At 36.9% G+C, this 22822-nt stretch overlaps 1 protein-coding gene across 1 annotated transcript in view; it reads left to right on the top strand.

The window, feature by feature from the left end:
- The window catches only part of LOC113049545 (oligophrenin-1-like), a 31578-nt gene that overhangs the window by 7354 nt on the left and 1402 nt on the right, over positions 1-22822 (top strand). Inside the window, exons 2-23 of the mRNA XM_026211972.1 lie at positions 1024-1119; positions 1351-1412; positions 2507-2578; positions 3328-3429; positions 3518-3628; positions 3847-3951; positions 4786-4918; positions 6336-6436; positions 6517-6608; positions 6854-6932; positions 7021-7054; positions 7977-8039; positions 8915-8989; positions 9445-9529; positions 9613-9671; positions 12296-12401; positions 13451-13610; positions 13784-13922; positions 16379-16705; positions 17378-17507; positions 20371-20421; positions 22665-22704. Coding sequence (XP_026067757.1) covers positions 1024-1119; positions 1351-1412; positions 2507-2578; positions 3328-3429; positions 3518-3628; positions 3847-3951; positions 4786-4918; positions 6336-6436; positions 6517-6608; positions 6854-6932; positions 7021-7054; positions 7977-8039; positions 8915-8989; positions 9445-9529; positions 9613-9671; positions 12296-12401; positions 13451-13610; positions 13784-13922; positions 16379-16705; positions 17378-17507; positions 20371-20421; positions 22665-22704 — 2222 coding nt within the window. The remainder of the gene's footprint in view (positions 1-1023; positions 1120-1350; positions 1413-2506; positions 2579-3327; positions 3430-3517; positions 3629-3846; positions 3952-4785; positions 4919-6335; positions 6437-6516; positions 6609-6853; positions 6933-7020; positions 7055-7976; positions 8040-8914; positions 8990-9444; positions 9530-9612; positions 9672-12295; positions 12402-13450; positions 13611-13783; positions 13923-16378; positions 16706-17377; positions 17508-20370; positions 20422-22664; positions 22705-22822) is intronic.

The following is a 22822-nucleotide window of genomic DNA, read 5'->3' as shown; positions in this document are numbered from 1 at the left end:
TAGCAGGTTGATCCATGCTGAAGCAATGGCAGATTGTGCAAAGGACTCATCTGGTTCCCGTGGTCTTCACTGGGGATGTCTCTGGGGCTCATCTAGTTGTCATGATCTCCGCTGAAATTGACCTTGGAATAAGAAAGAAACAGACTAATATTAGCGTAGATGCTATTCTTCTTACAATTTAACAAGTACGTATTTAACTGTTCAAGCCAGGGTGTATGAAGCTCCCGTGCTTTAAGCACCATCATGACAGTCTCTCACACAGTGTGTCCCAGCGATAATAATTCTGTAAAATGCTTTGGATGAATGCATTAGACAGTGGTCTGTCTTCCTGTGTGTGTGTGTGTGTGTGTGTGTGTGTGTGTTCTGGCACTGGTCCTGTGTAGTGGGTTTGAGACATAATTCCATCCTCACTGATCCCCACAACATCTGATTTCACTTAGCAATAAAGCTGCTTTTCTGATTTCTCAGAGTTTCAGTAATTAATGGCTTCATATGTTAAGTGGCAAGCAACCAAGCAACGTGGTGAAAGGTTGTTTGCGTTTGAATTTCCTGGCCATGGTTGTCTTTCAGTTTTTTGTGAAACTTTGAGAGTTGACATAGAGAGTGTTTTATTGGGGCTGGGCTGAAGCCAGAGACAGTATGAGGTGGATGAGAAGGACCACTTGAACACGAATGTCCTGCCTTTCAGTTAAAAGAGCCATTTGCCTTATGAATAGAGGCACTGATTGTATCTTTACTCTGGAACATGCGTGCACATTTGCTTGGGAGTATGATTACATTTTATTAAAGTACATAAATTGTCAATATTTCAGTAACATGCCTAGAAAATAGTTGCCCAGGTATGTGGACGATTGGACTGGCTGTAATGCTGCTAGCATGTGCGACCCATATGTTCAGCCAGGCAATGCTTTCCTATTGATGTTCTTCATAAGTAGCAATTTATTCTGACAAATAACTACAAAACCTACAGGGACTAATGTGGATTTTTGATTATTTTCTTTATAATTTTGATGTTATTTGCAGAGTACTCTCTCGCAGTGCAGAAGTTCTCTCACACCCTTCAGTCGTTCCAGTTTGATTTCATCGGGGACACTTTGACTGATGATGAGATGAACATTGGTGAGTTGACAGCAGGTCTGATTGGAGTAGTGCTAATTGGCCTGTCCATTTCATTTATGTGATGTATTTGCTGATTTGTTACCGTAATTACTTCTGCTGAGTTTGTATGTGGAGTGAGTGTGTTGGACTGTGCCTGCATGTTTGTGCCAATCTCTGGCGGTTGGTTTTGTGCATATATTTGTGTTTCATTTGTATGTGCAGCTTACATCACCACATGTTTTGTCTACACAGCTGAATCATTTCGAGAGTTTGCTGGTTTGCTGCAGGAAGTGGAAGAGGGTCGAATGATGCTGGTTGGTGGAACACATTTCTTCCTGTACCCTTTCAAAACCCTATCAATCTAAATCGAACCTTGTATAACAAAAGCACCTAAGATTCTCAGATACTGTGTGTCAATTATTAACATTCTACAAGATTAGGCTTCTTGCGCTGATGGCCAGTTGAACTTGTGGTTTTGTTTGTTGAGATGTCTGTGCTCTAAAGTTTTGTAGCTTTTATACCTAAAATTTCATCTTTAGAATTCAGGCTTGATTCTAAATCTTATCTGATCTAACCATGTATAACAGGAAAATCCAGATTCAGACAAAAATACCTCTTCCTTCCTCAAAAGGTGTAGGATAAAAATAATCATTTTTATGAGAACAATACTCATGCTATACTCATGCACAATCATAAAGCAATGGAGTGCTTGACTGAATTTTATTTATTCCAAAAAATCCACATCCACAATTCATAAACAATTGTTCCCTATATAATATAGACACTTCCAAAATTTGGATTTTTAATATTTTGTATACATTTTATATAAATGTCTTTACTGCCACTTTAATTTAATGCATCCTTGCTGAATAAAAGTCTTAATTTATAAAAAAAAAAATAATAAAAAAAATACAGACCCCAAACCTTTGAATGGTAATGTAGCAAGGAGTATTTCACACATTAAGCTGTCAGGATAAACATATGATAAAACAGTATAACAATGTTTGTGTAATAGGAGCTTCACACAGAGATAAAGACTCATATTATATGATAATATGAGTGACACAGAGTTTGTGCTAATATGGAAAAACCACTCAATAATACAATTTTCATATAGACAAAAAAGTGGATATTATAATATAATACAATATATAAAAAAATTATTATACACTTATTTCTATATTATAATGTATAAATAAACATCATTTTTTTGGCAGTTAAATTTATTCATTCTGCCAGTGTGTCAAAAGTACATTTTGCACTCTGCTATTTTGTTTCTACTCAGGGCCCCTGCCTTTGTGACACTCAGACATACTGAACAAAAGCAGGCACAAGACTTTCTACTGTAGATACATTAAGAGACTTTAGGAAGAAAACAGTTGTGCTCACGCGTCTTTCTTGCTTGCAGGTGCAGAATGCATGTGACTTGCTAATCAAACCTTTGGACAAGTTCAGGAAAGAGCAGATTGGCGTCACAAAAGTGAGTGTTTATTATGTGCATTTAGACACATTAAGAACACACACCACATTACCACATGCGTGAGCCTACTCCTCATTTCTGCCTCTACTTCCTGTTTCAGAGCAAAGTGATCAAAATCATGCAACACACAAATAAATAAATATATATGGTTCTATCCTAAAACTGTCTATGGTGCTGTATATGGTTCGATCCTAAAACACACTGCCATGAAAGGCCATGCAAATATTAATGTGTCATATATACATACACATTAATGTTTGCATGGCCTTTCATGTCAGTGTGTTTTAGGATTGAACCATACACACAAAATAAATTAGAATAATGTGTCAGCAACTGGAGCATCCATGGAAAAACTATTAGTTTTAGATAGACTGAGAACAAGTTACAGAGCTATCATGATTCTAGAAGGAAAGCGAGATCATTTGTTGGAAAAACAACACATGGAAAGTTTCAAAATTCCAAAGACTTCTCACTGGATTAGACTCTTTCCACTCCAGCATGCTTCAGTTAACATTACTGAAGTGTCAGTTTCATTTCGCTATTGTTTCAGTGTGGTTACTCAGAGATTATTGCTTGCAATTATTGGTGGTAACTTGTAAGGAACTGGTTAAACAAAATGCATAAGAACAATTTCAGTATTTTGTTTTTCATGAGGAATTGGTTTAGTGAGCTGGAGCACATCCACTGTAGTTTTCAGTCTTGTTTTCTCAGGTTTGCGTTATTTGTTTGCTTGTGTGCATGTGTTTCAGGATAGACGAAAGAAGTTTGAGAAGGAGAGTGAGAAGTATTACTCTCAGCTGGACAAACATGTGAACATGTCCTCAAAGAAAAAAGAGGCACAGCTACAAGAGGTATATCTGTAAAAACATTAACCTAAACAAAAACAAAAAAAGACCCAATAATATAATCTTTATTTTTTGTGTGTTTATGCGCTTATAGGCTGATGAACAGTTGGAGAAGGAGCGTCAGACATTTTACGAGTCGTCTATTGAATATGTGTTCCAGATCCAGCATGTTCAGGACAGGAAGAAGTTTGATGTTGTGGAGCCTGTATGTGAGAGCTTCCTTTTCCTTTAGCACATGCATTCTTGTTTTTATAGATGCTTTGTGGTAACAGATGGTGTGTTGCGTGTACAAGATGGCATCTACAGGTGCACGGATAAAAACAAGTCTGTAACATACACCGATTGTGTTCATGCTGATACAAACAATGAATTGACTAAAGCATGTTATGCTTAGAGGGGTGTGTCCTTGTTTGTGATTGACAGGTTTTAGCATTTCTTCAGAGCATCCTAACACTGAATGATCTCACTGTGGAGATGACGCAGGACTTCCTTCCATATAAACAGGAGCTGCAGCTCAGTCTACAGAACGTGAGAGCTTCACCAATCAATAATGAATCTAACTTTCCATCCTTATTGTCACGTGATCAGATCAGCAGATTATGAGTCATTCAATATGCTGCTCTGTGGGGATTTTTTTTTCTGAGTGGTGGTTTAGCAGGTGCTTTTATCTAAAGCGTCTTACAAATTACAGAATTTCCACCTGAAGTCCCCCACTAATTATTAATATGGTTTAGGCATTAATAAATGCAGATTTGCGCAATTATTATTTTAATATTTTAAATTTAGATTATAGTTTAGGCTGCATTTATTTGACCAAAAATACAGTATAAACAGTAATATTGACAAATACTGTTATAATTTAAAATGACTGTTTTATTATTGCTTATTTTAATATATTAAATCATTTAATTTATTCCTGTGATGGCAAAGCTGATTTTTTTCAGCAGCTATTACTCCAGTTTTCAGTATCACCTGAATCATTCTGAATGGCTGATTTGCCGCTCAAAAAGCAACTTTTCTTATTTTTAATGTTGAATTTGTTTATGCTGCATCATATTTTAGTGGAAAACCTGATACTTTTTTTTTTTTATCTTTGATTAATAGGAAGTTCGAAAGGAACAGCATTTAGTTGAAATAGAAATGCTGGCATACATGTCTTTACTGCCAATTTTGATTAATTTTATGTATCCTTAATGAATAAAGCATACTTTTCTTTAAAGCAAAATGACTTACCCCAAATATATATTAATTATAGTTTACATTTTGGAACAAAAAACAGCAGCATATCTTTTGTAATTGTTCCTGATTTTATGTAAAATGTAATGTGTGTTTGATTGGGTGCCAATGGTTTTATTGTTGTAGACCCGTAACCACTTCGAGAGCACCAGGGAGGAGATGGAAGAGCTAATGAAGAGGATGAAGAAGTCAGCACAGATCTGTATTAGACACGGCCAGCAGGCGACTATGGAGGGATACCTTTATGTGCAGGAGAAATGTGAGTGCTTTTTAGCTGTTTAGCTGCTATAAGCCCTTTTCCACCGCAGGAGCTTTCCCCAGGAACTAGGGACTTTGGGCCGGTACTCAGTGTGTTTCCACCACGGGAACCAGGATCTAAATAAAGTTAAGGGTAAAAATTTGCCCCTAAGAAAGTCTCTGCTCACCAGGCATTACTTTTTCAAAGGTCCAGAACTTTCATGGGAGGGGCCAGGGCGCTGAGCATGCTGATTGGTTGAGTTCACACAGCATTGTATTTCAACCACCATTTATTTGCATCATTTTTAAAAATATTATCGTAAGTGAAATGTAGTTTAAAAAGTATTTCAGGTGAGAATTTGTTTTAAACGCAAATCTACGATTTATTTAAAAAGACAGCACCTATTTGAAAATATGTGTCGCTGATTTCGGAGATGCTGAGAGGGAGCTCAGTGCTCTTGTATCCCACCTAGAGCAGCCTACACTCAGCTAGTCCTTCTCACATCTGCCGCTGGCTCTGATGTCTCTAGTGATGAAACATGAGATATAATTCATTCTGGGTAAGTCTACGGGCAGTCTTTAGTCTCATGAATCTATTATTTGTTCCAGGTCGTTTCGTTTTGGCTGAGACTGGAGCTTGGCTGAGCTATGATGAACTAAGAAGTTATCTGAATCCTTTTTAGGATAGAACTACTTTATTTAGGTGTAAGAAATTGTGATTATACTTAACAATGGATTGAGATTGCAAAACATCAACAAAAGGCTTGTTGGTTTTGCTTTAACATCCTTTCCGTGTTCTGTCTTGGTATGCTTTGGTGAATATCAGCCATGAAATAAGATAAAATTGTATGAAACTTACACAAATAGGTTTCAGTCTCATGCTTACATGTGTGTAAGGGCTATCCTTTAAAAAAAAAAAAAAAAAAAAAAGTTAATTACTGGAAAAGCTTTTTCATTAATTTCTTTAAAATATGGGACAAGTCAAAATGGGACAAAAGTGCAACCACTAGGAAATATTTTGTTTGTCAAAGAAAGAGCATCTAGTAATTGTCTGTAGAAGTCAGTGTCCACACAGAGCACAAATCTTAATAAGAGTTATAGTTAATAAAAGACTCCATAACACACTGTACTGATTGGTCAAACAGCACTGTGCAGTAAAAGTTTTTTGAATATTGACTGTTATATGAGGCTAAACTGAGTAATTGATTGTTGTTGGTACTGAATTTCTGGTAGTTGTGATGGATTGGTATCTCTGTTGTAGATCTCTGTGATCTTCAACTTCTCACATTATAAAATAAACTCATCTGGGTCAGACACCCTGTCAGGATTTATTTTTGCAGTATTGACCAACTGACCATACAGTATTGGATTTATTGGAAATTGGATCACACCCTGTATATAATTAAAATTATAGTATGCTATTAATCTTTCTCTCCTAGGGACTCTTGGCATAAACTGGGTGAAGTATTACTGTAAATACTTCAAAGACAGCAAGTTATTCATCATGGTGCCGATGGAACAAAAGACAGGAACCAAACAGGTGCAGGACTATTACAGATACGATCATTACTTTGTGAAGGGTCACCTTTTTTCTTACATCTGTCTCTTTGCTTCTCTTAGACCACATCTCAGCTCACACTGAAGTCCTGTGTACGCCGTAAAACAGACTCCACTGACAAACGCTTTTGCTTTGACATTGAAACAAATGAAAGGTGAGACTCCTGTCATATTCACTCATATTCTCGAATCATTTTAGAAAGTTCACCTATATTGAAAGTTTTAGTAGGATCAGAGGAGGGTCAGCAAACTGGAAAGTTCATATTTTTGTCGAAGCACATTTTCTTGTTTACTTGTGAAGTTGCTCTCCAAAATGTAGGCATTTGTTTGATACTGGAGAAATTTCACACAAACAACGAGAGACTTTATTTATTGAAGTTGTTTGTGTTGTGTCCCATAGGTGCAGCCCTGTCCTGCTCCAGGCTATTTCTGAGGTCAACAGGAAGCAGTGGATGGAGGCCATGGATGGCAAAGAACCAGTTGGTTTCACATTATCACTATTCACTCCATTAAGAGTCTGTCTCGTTGTATGACCGTGCTGCTGATCCTTTGTGGTTTCTGTTCCAGATTTATCATTCTCCGAATCAAAAGCAGGCAGAAAGTAAGTATAACTTCACTTCATCACAGCACTAGCGTATTAGTATAGATGCTTATTTGTATCAGAAACAACGTGCATGTATTTGCTGCATACATGTAATAATCAGTTAGACTGCCTCAGCTCTTTACTTCACACAATCTCCAAAAATCCAACATAAATGTGCTAAATTGTTCACAGGAAAATAGCATTTGCAAAAAGGGTGGACTGCTCCTCAAGCAATTTTGTTTTGCCTTTTATAGCACCTAGGAATGTCACATTCTCTGGATACACTATGGTTTAAAGGATTAAAAAAATAATAATTAATACTTTTGTTTAGCAATGTTGTTTTAAATTGATCAAAAGTGACAGTAAAAGGCATTTATAATGTTAAAATGATCCCTGCTCAAATAAATGCTGTACTTTTGAACTTTCTGTTTGTCAAAGAATCCTGAAAAATGTATCAACTTGCACAAAAATATTAAGCGACACCACTGTTTTCACCGCGGATAATAATAAGAAATGTTTTTTGAGCACCAAATCAGCATGAATGAAGATCATGTGACACTCAAGACTGAAGTAATGATGCTGCAAATTCAGTTTTGCCATCAAAGAAGAAATTAAATGTTTAAAATATATGAAAAACATATATTGGTTAGCACAAGACCTCTTTCAAAAACCAGAAAAGTCTTGCCTAATATGTTTGTGCAGGTGTGATATCTCAGTGATGTCTGTTAGCTATTAAAGAGAGAAGTTGCAGAACACAGGAAATTCTAAAAATAGGTGGATTTAAAATGCTGCTTAATAGGTTCTGATATTTGCAAGCCTGTGCAATACCATGTATAAAATTGCACCATAAATAGTGTGCAGTAACCTACTGAGGAATGCATACAGGGATGATGAACTGTGTTTATTATATGTAATATGAATTTCCTTTCTCTCTCCTCAGTGGAGCTAAATGACCTCGGCTTCAAGTTCGTCAGAAAATGCATCAATTTTATGGAAACAAAAGGTACCATCTCACATTAGGCTAGTAGAGAAGATCAGTGACTCTCTCTGCTGCTTTTGCACTTCATGGCCACCATATGCCTTAATTCATCAGAGATGGGATGACAACACAATGCCGCTATTATTTATTATATTCATGTCTCAATTGCAGCCAGCAGAGGGAAGCAGCACACCATTTGTCTTCACAAGCATATCCAGCACTTGAGCCAGCTGTAAATAGAAAGTATTCTTTTCCAGAATATATTTATGCTGCTGATTGAGCCAAAAACCAGAAACACACACACTTAAACAAATAATCTCATCAATAACATATGCAAATTAAAAGAAAAGAAAATATTTGTGCGAATACAAATTGATAGCAGACATGTATACGCTCTCCCTCACTTTTTCTCCAACATGGCAAGTCATTTGAAACCGGGCTATAGTGTTTCTGTGCTAGAGGCTGTTATACTGTAGTATGAGAATAAAATGACGAAGAGGCAGTTCAAGGCCATTAATAAGCGTGATTACACTGTAGCGTTGTCTGAGGGACTGTAGCGTTGTCTGAGTCGCCAAGCGTGTCGTTACTCAGATTTCCCAGCTGTTTTAGTCCAGCCCTGTCGTCAGGCACAACATGGTGTATGTTAACAATCAGTAAACTCTGACAAACTATCCTCTGAGATTATTGCACAGCTAATGACAGCTGAGCGTGAACCCAAAGAGGGACTGGAACATTTACCGCTGATTTTTTTAGGTAGAGCTGTACTTTTCCACTGCGAGACACTCCCCCCGTTTGTTCTCCTTCAAGCCAGGTTCATTTTCTCGGTCAATATATCATGCATTCTTTTTCTCTTTCCTTCTTTTTTTCGTTTTCTCTGTTCTTCTCTTTCTTTCTGCTAGGCCTGACTCAGGAAGGAGCCTACAGGACTGTGGGCAGCAACATTCAAGTACAGAAACTTCTGAATGCCTTCTTTGGTGAGGAAATGGCCAAAAGAACATCTGCTGTGTGTGTGTGTGTGTGTGTGTGTGTGTGTGCGAGAGGAAGACATGCAAACATGCTCTCACACACACATACACTCATTGCGCTGCTTATTCTAGTAAAACTGATTTCTACACAAACATTAACAGCCAGACATATAAACATGTTTTATTTCTTGTTAAGAAGTTTAGCATGTTTTATGTGGAAGATAAATTTCTGGAATCATAATTCTGAGTCCAGCTTATTGTGGCGTGTTTAATATCTGCAATGAGCTTTTTGAACTTCCTAAAAAATAATTTTATGCTGAGGAAACCAAAGCAGAGATATACGTCCATGAGAGCGTCCTTGAGCTGTTACAAAATCCCTGACACATACTAAACAACAGTAACAACCGTCTGAGGAAGGCCATTTATCTCTCTCTCTGTCTTCATCTGTCCTCCTCTCTCTGTAGACCCAAAGTCTCCAGCGGATGTAGATTTCGATTCCACTGACATGGACGTTAAGACCATCACTAGTGCTCTGAAATTCTATCTACGGTGAGTTAAGCACACATGATTTTATGATGTCCAAAAGAGACTTTTTTTAAAAGTGTGTTTTGTGCGTTTGCATGCTCTTCCAGGAGTCTGAGTGAACCGCTGATGACCTACAGCCTGCATGGACAACTGATCTTAGCAGCAAGTATGACAGCGAACACACACACAGACAGACACACACTATTATGTGTGGGGACAGGTCCATAATAATAGTAATAATAGTAATAATAAGAAGTTATAGTTGTAGTAATAACAATAATAAATATCAGAGTGAGTAACTAAGCAGCTTCTGGGGTGTGCTTTTCATTATGCTTTGTTAACCCTAAAAAAAAATATGCAGCTTTTATTTATTTATACTACCATTCAAAAATGTAGGGTCTGTTACTTTTATATTTTACTATAATACATTTATTCCACAAGGATCCTTTAAACTTATGTAAACACAGATCTTACTAGAAAATTATACTTCAAATAATTGCTCACTACTTTAAATAAAATCATCTTGAAAGAAAATGATGGTTCTGCAAACTTCAACATGGATAATAATAAGAAATGTTTCTTGGTCATCAAGCATATAAGAATGATTTCTGAAGGATCTTGTGACACTGAAGAATGGAGTAATGGCTGCTGAAAATTCAGCTTTGCCATCACAGGAATAAATTACATTTTAGAATGTATTCGAATAGAACACTCTTTTTAAATAGTAATAATACTTAACAATTTTACAGTTTTCACTGAATTCTTTTATCAAATAAATTCACCCCTGGTGAAAATAAGAGACTTATTTGAAAAACATTTAAAAAAAAATATACAGACCCCAGACTTTTGAAACTATTTATTTTGTTCAAAGTACCATTAGTTCAAGTAAAACTGTTTTAATAATATTACTAGTAATGCTAAATTATTTCCAATATAATATTTCCAATATAGACATTAAAGGAACTAGGATTGGATTTATACCAAAATGTCAACTTTTGTACAATCCCAGTCCATAGTCATTCTAAAGTGATACCTCAAAATTACCAGCCTCATGAAGGAATAAAAAAAAAAAAAATCTATATACGCTACAACTATATTTAATGCACACACACATATTTTCATTTGTACTGGTTGTATGCTTTGTGCCATCCTGTAGGCACTCCATTACAGGAACATCTGGCAAACTTTGTAAACGTCCTTATATTAATATGTATTTATTAAGCTATGTTTTACACACACAATTAAATAGAATTCTGAATTGTGAACCGAAGCAAGATATTGCAGTATTAACGATTACCCTACTGTTTCTCCTTTATACAATGAATAAATGAAGCCAGGGTAAATTGCACCTTATTTTTGCGCTCAGACTTAAGTTCTCTGTAGTCGTACAGAAAAGCCCTCTCACAGTATCCGATTGCTCTCTGAATCCCTGTGCTCACGCTGCTGTAGTCAAGCATGCAGCTGGCCGAGAAAAAGCCATTTACAAGACTGACATTTACATGAACGTATAATAAAAGCGTCATTAAAAGAAAAATGGCTTGTGTTGTTAGATGAATCTTAAGTAATGCTTGACTCATCATATCATCCCCCAAACTGACGTGCTTCTGCCTGTACTGTACTGGTTTTGTGAAGTCTTCCCTTTCGTTTAACACTTTTGGACATTTTACAGTAATTTTATGAAAGCGATGGGTATTATTAAGTCTGGCTTCAAGTAACCGATTTCTTTTATAAAATGACGACAATATGAATATGACAGAAGACATTAAATAAATAAAGATTTAGCATTCAGAAAAACCTATTCTTGGAGGAAATATAGTTCATTTAGCATTATCTTATGCTGTTTCCTGATGCCAGCAATGTAGTATAATGATACACGTTAGAACGCAGCTCATCCAATCAGAAATGAAAGACCAAGTCATCCTCTATGTCTCACTATTTGCATGAGTGTGTGTGCTTCCAGCTTCGAGCATTTCAGTGAATTGTGTTGAAAGTGCTGAATTGTAATCCTCCCCATAATACGATTAGAGGCCATTAAAGCAGCTTTAATTATTGTAGCATGTCAGCTGTAATATATATAGCACACAGCTAAACAAACTCCACGGAGCAGAGGAAAAGGCTACACCTGCCGAGGGATTAACGGCTCGCTTTAATGCGCTTTACTCGCTTGAAACCAAGTGACCTCCCAGTCTTTCATGTTTTTTTTTGGTTTGTTTTTTTACATATACAGTATATTTTAAAGATGTCAAGAGGGTTTGTCCGACTCTTTCAAAGATGCTACAGCAAGTCTAAAAAACACTGTGAGCTCACAATAAATCGTATTCGCTCCACTCACTACAAAGTAAGCTTTGTTATGGTTCAGCACAGGTTGTATCTTTAGATAATGCCGTGTTTATCCAACACTTCACAGTAAATGAGTCTGAACTGATCCTTTTAGGATTTTATAAGTTATCTTTGTACGAGCTGAGAGACGCTTGGCAAACTGCCGTGAGATGGCGGCAGGAAGAAAATAAACAAGCACTTCTAGAAACCGCCGTATTAGCTTTACCAGCTCTATTAGTTTTAGCGTAGATGGAGAAGTGCACTGACATGTACTGTCTGCTTCATTCTGCCTTTACGCTGCATTCTTTAAGGTCTTTCCTTTGGTATAATTTAATGTGAGTCATGGCAGGGAAATGTAGCATGAACCGTACTTTCTGTGGGTGCGACTGTGACGCAATAGTTAAGGTAGAACAATATGTGAATAATTTATAGTGTGTGCTTGTGACTTCATTGACTACATTTTTTCCATAGAGTCAGAGAATCCGGACTATCGGTTAGGGGCGGTTCACTCGCTTGTTTACAAACTCCCAGAGCGGAACAGAGAGATGCTGGAACTGCTAATCAAACACCTGGTCAGGTAACCACGCACACACAGACGGCTATGCCAACCACACACACACAACACTCACATTCTGTGGTTTTTCTAACCGCTGCTCAGCTTGCTTGGGTGTACCTTTTTAATTGAATGTTCTAGTTGTATTTGATTAATGTGACAGGTTGTGTGTGTGAAAATGTGTTTTGACAAACATGACAATAAATCATCCGAACTATAGCTCCATGTCTCATGTTGTTGTGTTGTGTGTCACGTACAATATATTCACATAAGTAGCTTGAACTTTATACTAAACAAGCTAATGTAGTAAATGGAAATTAAATGTAGGGAGTTTTGGTAAGATTTTCAAGGCCACACTTATTTGATCAAAAATCAAGTAAAAACACAGATGTTGTGGAACATTATTGCAATTTCGGTTAATTTATTTTAAAATGTAATTTAAAATTTAAAATGTTGCATGGTTCTTTAGAAATCATTAGAATATGATGATCTGATCAAATTACCGTTTCCCATTGTCTGTTGAATACATTTGTGCTGCTTAATATCTTTGTGAAATAGGAAGTTCAAAAGAATAGCATTTATTTGAAATAGAAACTTGAAAAATTATGTCTTTACCATAACTTTTGATTATTTGCATGCATTCTTACAGAATAAAAGTATTCATTTATTTTAAAATCATACAATATAGTAAGTTATTTTCTATATGTGCCGTAAATTACATTCATGAAATGTTTAAACACTTTCTAATCTATTAAGTCAGCTTGAGCACAATACCTTGGTAACAAGTTCAACTATTTTCAATACATCACAGTAAACCAAACATTAAAGTTTGCACGGCATAAGAACATTTATATTATTAACGAATGTAAAATCCAGTGACAATGCCACACTGGTCCAAAAGACTTCCTTAAACTCTCTCACCCTGGCCCTGGGCTAGCGGGCCTGTTATAATAAGCCGCAGACACTCTGAGTAACATTTTTCAGTTTTATCCAAAGTTATACAGTACTTATCACAGGGGACAATCCCTGTAACCTTTCCAAAAACTTACTCCATTATCTCTGTGTTTTTATAGTGTTTGCAGCCATAGCGCTGAGAATCTGATGACCGTGTCGAATATGGGTGTGATATTTGGCCCAACTCTTATGAGAGCAGAGGAGGAGACTGTAGCGGCCATGCTGGATATTAAGTTCCAGAACATCGTCACGGAGATCCTCATCGAGGACTACAGCAAGGTCAGACATGCACCCTTTATCTTTATTATTTATTTTAAACCAAAACAGAAATGCTGCGTGATTTTTGAGAGAAGAGTTTGTACAATATTTTTTCACCTATTCAGTGGCACTAGTAGTGAAAATAGATTGATGTAATTTGTTTTTGTAATTACTGCCATCTCTGATGTTCGCAGATCTTTAAGGGTCCTCCTGAAGAAAGCACTCCGCCTCCTGTCCCGCCTCCGAGGGTGACCGAACGGAAACGGCAGCCAATTACAATCTCAAAACGCCCACCTCGTATCTCGCCTGGCCTTCAGTCTCCAGTTTTTGAGCGTAAATAGTCTTCAGCATGATAGCCGTCATCATCATCATCACCATCATCATCATCATTTCGCTGTCATATAATACATGTTTTTTTGGTCATATCACTGAATTATTATGAATGTCAATTATGTTTTTGAGAATTTATCTGGAGCATGGATAAATACATTTTTTTTTATATTGTACTTTTAAAAACTGTATTATTTTTTATTTCATTTTTACATTTTTTTAAGATTGATTACGACTTTTTGATAAAGATCTAAACAGCTTAGATAAGACATATTATGTTTTAGATTTATTTCTATATATGGTGTTTTTTAAAATGATTCTCGATATTTTTCTTCGATTTTTCAGCTTTCAGTCTTCTACATGTTCCTTTTTTGCTTTGAGCTTTTCTGCAGAGGCCTTTTTTGTGCCGCGAGCTTAAATACACAAATACACACACATCTTAACAATGATGTTGTTAGCAGGCACGCAAACATAACAGCTGATCAGGTTTCATATGTTCTAAAAGGGGCCTTGGACTGGATCTGTTTTCCTTAAGTGATTTAAGGAAAGGAATTTAAGTGAGGAAAATACAACCAATCCTCCCAGATGTTCTTGTCACACACATAAACACACACACACACACACTCCTCATGTGCCAGTTTAGAAGCCTCCATGCACATTGCGCAATTAATGATTAAATCTGCAGGATCTTGAGGCATGTGTGTGCGAATGCGTGTCTGCCTTGATAAATGTTCGTTCTCTGACGTGTTGTCCTCCCCTCATTGTGAGCCATGTTATGTAGTGTTTAACAACACTTAAGCTTATAGTACACTCACTAGAGCATGAAAACGAAATGACTACCTGCCTTTCTGCAGTGTGTGTGTATGTGTGTGTCTGTGCATCAGTGCCAATGGGTCTGCAAGTGTGTGCGAGTGCGAGCATACTTGTATTTTTTTAATGCCTGCGTACAAGTGTTGGTATGCCATCGTGTGTGTCCTGTGTGTGCAACCCAGTGATTCTGCATGTGTTTATGAGTCTCTCGTGATCTGTTTCTGATTGGCTTTTGGACCTTTTTCCACTAATAAGCTATTTTCATTATTAACATCTGAGCCTTTCTTCTCCATCTTGATCGAAAACGACTGCGTGCATTAATCCATTAATGTGACTCTCTGATTCATTTGTATATTCATGAAATTTGGCTTATTAAAGCATGCTGGATCCTTGCTTGTTCTGAACAATGGAATAAATTTATTTCCCCCTTCTGGTGTACTTTTCAATCAAATCATTAATCTGAGTAGATCATAACTGTTCATTTCCTGTTCGTTGAATTTGTTGGTGGTGGGATCTGTGTGTTTGTGCATGTGTGTGTGTGTGTGTGTGTGTGAGTGTCAAGCCACCTGTTTCAGTGCATCTTTGATTGTGCTTAAACTTGGCCCTGTGTGTATGTGTGCGTTTCTGTGTTTGTGTTGAGAATAAAGATACGGTCATGGAGTATTAGGAGCAACTGGTTGTGTGGGAACCCCGCCAAAATACGAATGTGTTTGTGAATGTGTGTTCATCAAATGTGTACAAGTCCAGTTTGGCTAGTTCACACACAACTGGTTGTTTTGACTGGTGCGGTTCACACACACACACACTCACAGAGAGCTCTGTTTCACAGTCTTGTCCTTGGTTCACACATGGCCATAGCAACCTTCTTTCCCTTTTCTTTTTTGATATGACACCTTTTCAAACACTAAACCGGAGACTGTGAAAAGTTTTATTCCTACCTAATGTCTAAGCAAGGTACTTTCTGCCCTACATTCACATTTTTTCAGTTAAATAAGCAAAGTCTATAAAACACTTTTCCCTCCATAAAAAACCTCATTGTGTCAAAGAAACTTTAGAGTCTGGTGTAAATGCCAACAGCGAACAGAATTTGTACTCTTGGGTATATACTAAAAGCAGTTAGCTTTTACCATTTGGAGAAAATGTCATTTCTTTAAAAAGAGATAATTAAAGTTAAGTTAAAAGCGGCAGGCTTTTCAAAAGATAGACTTTGACCATGTGGCTTGAGCTAATAACAATCAGCTTGTTTGAGTTAAGCCATTCATGGCTCCTTTATATACTTTTTTATATTTTTTGAAAGCTTCCGATATGTTCTGGTTGTGTTGATGCTGTTGGAATGAAATGACTCACTTTGGATAATTAGATTTTGACTAGTTGAGTCTTTATTGGCTTGTATTTCTCGTATTGTGGAAATACAAGAGGACGGAGCATCTGTCGAGCTGTTCTCTTCCTTTATTTATCAGAACCATCAAGGCCTCCCCTTTTAAGCCAGAATTACATGAACAGGAAATGTACGATTTTAACGACACCCCTGATACAATCTCCCCTGTGCGGAATGTTCAGGGCTCAACTGTTGCAATTATGTTCTGACCTGCCTGACGTTTAGTAGTGTTTTATCTAAACTGCCTGCATTCTCTGACTCTGCTTTGCAGGGCGAGAGCAGAACGGCGCCACCCACAATGGCGGTGAATCCGAGGGAGACACTGGCCTCACCAGTCCGGTTCCTCATCAGAGAACAAAACTGGCACCTCCTTCCATCTCTCCTCCATCGATCCCGCTCTCCTCTCCGACATCTCGGAAGCCTGCTCACCCCATACCTGCTCTCCGGTCCTTTGATTCGGACATCAGTAAGCTTGAAGTTAGGATGCAGGCTGGTCAGAGGTCAGACGGCATGGTGACAACCAATGGGGAATCAAGAGTCACAGTGAACCGAGCTCAGTCTTTCCAGGCAAGGAGGCCACAACACAGAGAAACAATCGGTAAACAAGCAACAGACATGCTTAAACGGTCCATCACAGTTTTTTTTTTTTTTTTTTGGTGGTGTGATACAACTGTCCTGATATCAGAAGGATCATTAGAATACTTGTTTTTCTTTTGTTTGTTTTTTTGGATAACCTTATGAATTTGGCATAAACTTTTTTTTCTTATTTATTCACTGTCCACTGTTTATAAACATTTCCAAACTAGTGTCCATCAAAAATCTAAGTTACTTGGTTCAACTAACATCCACTCAAAAAACACAAAACAAGAAATGATATAGAAGGCCAGTAAGTATCATAAAGTATTAGATAATATGACCTTTTTATGAAATGCAAGATGTAAAATGAATAATACATGAAAAAACTTAATGCCTTGAAAATTTATTTTAAATAGTAAAAAAAAAGAAAAAAAAAGAACATTGAAACAATATTAAACCAAATAGCACATTTCTAAGAATTTGGTATGGGTTTATTAAATTATTTCTCTTTTCTGTATAACGGGCCCTTTTGTATGTCAGTGAACCCTAAACAACTGATTCCTGTGATGTAAAGGCACAGCATGGCATTTGAGGTTTGATTGATCATGATCTCGAGTCAGCAGGACACAGACGTACAGTAACCCTGATGCAGTGAGTCTTGGTTGTAACAGGTGTGTGTATGTGTGTGTAACAGGGGAGGCTCAGGGGGCGAAAGTACGATCTTTTTCAGAGAAGAGTTCCATCTGCCGGCCCCCCACTCGACCACCAGATCCACCCTCTCGTGTCCTCAATAAAACTCCAAACGAAGACTCTCCAGCATCATAGTGAGTGCACATCACTCACCACAAACCCTGCTTTACAGTGAGGATCCTACTGATTAATGATTTAATGATTCTCTGTGGTAATAGATTTTGGAAAATTCAATTTTGATTTCTTTTTTGCAGTGTAATTTCTTTTTTTGTTTGTTTTATATTGCCAAAAGCTGAAATATGTTGCACATCTCACAGGGAGTGGCATTTGTGCAACAGTGGCAAGATACATCTGAGCAGCATTGGATTTGCATGATTTGCATGCTGCTCAGGTGTTATTTGGCACATTGATCCAGGCAGATTTGCACCACATTGTTCCGGTTACTTGCTCGACACCTGTCCACTGCAATTTTCAAGTAACGCCATAGTTGGATTGAGTTCAGGACTTTGATTGGGCCATCGAGATACATTTTTCTTCTTCTGCCACTCTAATGTTCACTTAGACATACTGTATCTGGACCTTCTGAAGGAAGAACTCCTTTAGATTAAAACAAGCTTTTCTTTTGCACAATTTTAATGATGCATTCTATACTGTGTATCAGCACCAAAACTTTTCAATCATAATTTTATATATATATATATGCTTCTTTATATTGTAGTATTTTTGTGGATTTTGCATTCTCCATTCTCATGTTTTTTATGTACATGCCCGGTTCTTAGCCTACCTGATGGCAGCACTGCAATACTTTGGCATATGGATGGGGTTTTTATGTGGTGTGGGCAGATATACTGTAGATTTGTGCCACCCAGATTGTTTTAGGCTGACCAAGAGCTGATCGTTTCCCACATTGCAGCTGGATGGCTTTTATGCATTTTGGCAAACTCCTGACATGCTTTCACATTATTCTTTTTGAGGAATGGCTTCTTGCTGCCACCCTCCCCATACAGGCCAGCGTTTTGCAGGACTCGTGCAATGGTTCTCTGGTACATGTTTACTCGGTTGTCAAGGAGCGAATGCTGTAGATCCTGCAGATGATTGCGTAGTCCTCTTGGAAGTTTCCTGGTTCACACAGTTTTGAGGGATGAGCTTTTCTAGGCAACGTCTGGGAGGTTTGAGATTTTATCTAACCAACGGTGCCCACTGGGACAGCCAAACAGTTTAATATAGTTTTAAATGTTTTACAAAATGTATGCATTTGTTTAAATGCAGACCCAATACTGCTCTAAACTCATCATTTTCACAGCAGTCCTAAAGAATCGCAGCTAGAGTAACGATCCCTTAACTGTAGGGGTTTTATCCAGAAAATGCAACAGTTATTTTAATGCTTCACAGGTAGAAGTCAATTTGATGGCATTTGTGTAGTTGTTTACCAGCTGTGTAAACTCAAAACCTCTGCGACAAAGGCAGGGAATTCTTATTCAAACATCTTTAGTTTAAAAAAATATATATTTTTAACAGAAAAAAAAAATAACATTTCTAGACAGCCACATTACATTAATGTTGAGTTTCAGTTCTTGGGAATACAGTTATCCAATCTCAGTAAAGGATTTGCAGGGATGGAGAAAACTGAGAGAGTTAGTCAATTAAAGGGCAAATCTCTCTCTCTCTCTCTCTCTCTCTCTCTCTCTCTCTCTAAAAAAACCCCAAAAAACAACAGCAATACAGTTGTTAATAATAGTAATAATACTAATGAAATGTACAGATGAATTAAAACCAACTATGTCTTAATTAAAATCTAAAAATAGGCAAAGGTGTTTTAATTAAAGAATCTCATTAATTGTAATCAATATGTCTCATGGACATCCTCAAAAGTGTAAGCACAGCAGTACCAGTAGTTACATCAACAGAATTAAGATATTTATAAATGAAAAATGTAGAAAGAACTGGTTTAGATAATCAAATCATTATGTACAGTGTTGAGCTGTAGGACTTTTAAGTGAACAGCTTTGCTTGCAGAATTAACTCACTCAAACACATATATTGATGCACATTTTCATAAATATCCCCTGCACAGATAATAAATTTAATGTACTGATGAGCTTGAACTTGAATGTGCCAGACAGAATGTTTAACTGAGACTGTAAATACAGTATGTTGTTGCCATAACCACATGCCCTGCATAATGCTGTTCCCTATAACACAGAAAATGATCTACTATATATAGTATAATAAAAGCATAATGTTCATAACAAAGTGCATGCTTCAGTATATTAATACGCCTAGTTCAACAGCTCAGATTTTCACATGTGACATTTTGTTTATTTGCTTAATAAATTAATAAATGTATAAAATAATTTTATAAAACACATAGTTCCGGTCCTTGATTCTGATTGGTTGAGCCACGTTCGAAGCTGTTGTTAATTGCTCTGTAAACATACAAATTTGTTGACATCTGTGTGTTGCTCAGCAACCACTTTATTGCAACCACGAAAGTTTCTGAGGAACTACATTGTTAGCAGTTTTTATTAAAATCATATTACATATCAACTTACAACAACGCCCTTTAGCTGTTATAAATTCACTGTGAACCATGGCTTTTTGGGGCTAATTGCTTTATTTTAAGATTGTTTGAACATTTTTGTTAATGTTTTGTGTTACATTTTTGTCCACTGTGAATTTTGTATACATACAATACATGCACACGCATGCAGTTTCAATGCAAATGTCAGTACATGTAAATTAAATTTAGTGACTCGGAACTCGAAACAACTTTCCCATATTTAGGATTCAAGACTCCAACTTCAGCCTCAGAAGAAACTATGATCCCTGTCATGTCTGTAATACTTGTTGCAGCATGTAAACAACAACTGCACGCAAAAAACTAAATGTTAACGATACGGACAACATAGTTATATTCAGTTTTGTCTCATGTACTGGATGATTTCTGTTCCCGATCAGCGATGCATTGATGTATTCTTTTTCTCTCTTTCCTCGTAGTGTCGCCTCGAAAACCAAGTTTTTTGAGAACGCTTCCAGGCACATGGGGAGGTACGTGTGTGTATGTGAGAGCATGTGCTGGCTCAGGAGTGTGTGCGAGTGAACCTTTCATTGGTTCAAGCAGCTGCCTGATTTCACTTAGTGTGCAGACAGTAAACCTCAGTGCGCTTTTGATGTGGTGCTTTTAAATAAAGTTGTGTTTAAGACAGGACCACATGCTGAAAGTCCTTGTGTTACAAACCAAATACAAAACTAGACTAGACACACATCTGATCAGTTGTTTAGTCCTGTTTTTTTTTTTTTTTTTTTTTTTTACTTCATAGCAGGTAATTCAGGAAAAGGCAACACACACACTAAGATTTGCACAGATTGCACAGTAGTCTTATCTGAACCCTTCAAAAATCAAGATCATCTTCTTTTACTCGAGCACAACATGATAAATTATGAGTCATAATCTAGCCACCGTTTTTTTTTTTTTTTTTTTTTTCAAGAAATTTCAAGTGAATTGATTTTCAAGCTTCTAAAAGGAAGTTAAAGCATCATAAAACTGGTCCGGTTTGTCTCATGTGCTACACCTCATTACCACAGGAGCCTTGTGTGAGAAAGAGTCTGTTCTAGCTCTTTTCTGACCAAATGTCCGGGTCATGAACATTTTTTTCCTTTTTTTTTTTGGTACTTTTGGAGCTTGATATCCCTTGGTCATAAATGCAATGGACCAGTTCAATGGCACTTTCCTGTTGATTTTCTGTCAGTTTTATGCTTGGAAACTCTAGTTCTCAGTCATTTTTATTGCATGAAGTAAAGCGACATTCTTCAGATACCTCCATTTATGTTTCCTAGAATATTGAAAGTCTCCCAGTTGAATAAGTTAGGACAGAATTTTCAGTTTTGGCTGAACTATTCTTTAAGCCCAAGGGTTCACGTAAGGTTACTTGTGCCTGTAGCATTTTGCCAGACAGGAATGTGCAGAGAAGTTAAGCTATAGTTTTGCGGTGGAAAGCGAGCTACTGCTCAGATATCAGCTTCTGTGGACAGTTTGTGCGTAATTTAAAATCAGTATGGCCTGATCTTTTAATAAACGATGAACTATGAAATGAGGAGCAGTTTGGCAAGTTCAGCCGCCTGTTCATGTTTAGAAGGATAGTCTTCGGCGCTCATGGCTGCTCTCCAAGCCTGTGCACACACTTGTGCAGTTCAAGGCCTTTTACAATGCTAGGACAGATTCCTGAGGGAACTCACAGAGGATACTATGATAAAAGGCTTGAGCAATGCAAAGCATCAAAGTTAACAAAAAACGAACGTCTGTAATAAAACACCACACCCCATTCATTTCACGAGCCCGTGCACAGAGCTCACTGTGCAGGTGCCCGTATTTCAGGGGCATAAAATCTAATGTACTGGTGAGGTGACTGAGCAAGGGACATTTTAAAGGAATAATTCAGCCAAAAATGAAATTTCTGAAAATTCTGTCATCATTTATTCACCCTCATTTCGTTCCAAACCTGTATGCTGTTATTTTATTGGAATACAAAAGGAGGATTTTGAAGATACTATATCTTATGTACTATGACAGTTTCCAGTGATCATGGGCTGTCAAGCTCCAAAATGACTAAATAAATGGTCGATATATGCCTCATACATTCATATATTCCAAGTCATCTGAAGTCATATGCTGTCTAAAACCAAGTATGCAGCTCTAAGATGAAATAGGGATGGATATCAAGAACATCAAACATCACTGTCTTAAGCATCAGTGTTATATCAGTATTAGATTATTTTGTTGAGATAGCATTTGTTTTTTTAGATGTTCAGTTTTCATTTGAGTTCAATTGCATTGTAATTTTGCTATGTGTTTTCATAAATTTTATTAGTTTTAATTCTTTCAGAAGTCCTTTCTATTGGTCCTTCTCGTTATTTAGGTTTAAATATATCAGTTTTATTTATTTATATTAATAATTTTCAGTACTGCAACAAACATATTTCAGTTAGTTACCATGTTAACATTTGTCATCTTTTAGTTTTTCATCTTATATCTATATTTCATTTCAGCTTTATTTCAGTTAACAAAAGTGTTTTCAGTAGTTTTAGGTAACCTTATGATGTCAAAACTGTGAAATTTTTGTGCTCATCCCTTTGTACTGCCACTGTAGTCAAAACTGAAGTCTGAAATAATACGTTGTTAAAAAAAAAACATGTAACAAGAAGATTAATGACTAATTTGTCTTTATTGGGTGAACTTTGAAGTTGCTGAAAATAATTAAATATATAATAGCTTACCGTTTTGTGTCCTACAGTTCCTCTCCAAATGACTCACCTGCAGCTTCTAGAGATGAGGTACGGCATGTTCATTCTCTTTTTTTTTTTTACTCTTTAGCCGCCAGCCACCGCCGACACTTTTATCATTTTTTATAAAACTTGAATGGCCCCCAGAATGTTTTGTTGTTTGAATATC

The sequence above is a fragment of the Carassius auratus genome, chromosome 30, assembly GCF_003368295.1.
Source record: "Carassius auratus strain Wakin chromosome 30, ASM336829v1, whole genome shotgun sequence".
Taxonomy (NCBI): Eukaryota; Metazoa; Chordata; class Actinopteri; order Cypriniformes; family Cyprinidae; genus Carassius; species Carassius auratus.
Note: the sequence above shows the minus strand (reverse complement) of the source record. Positions and strands in the feature narration are given on the sequence as shown.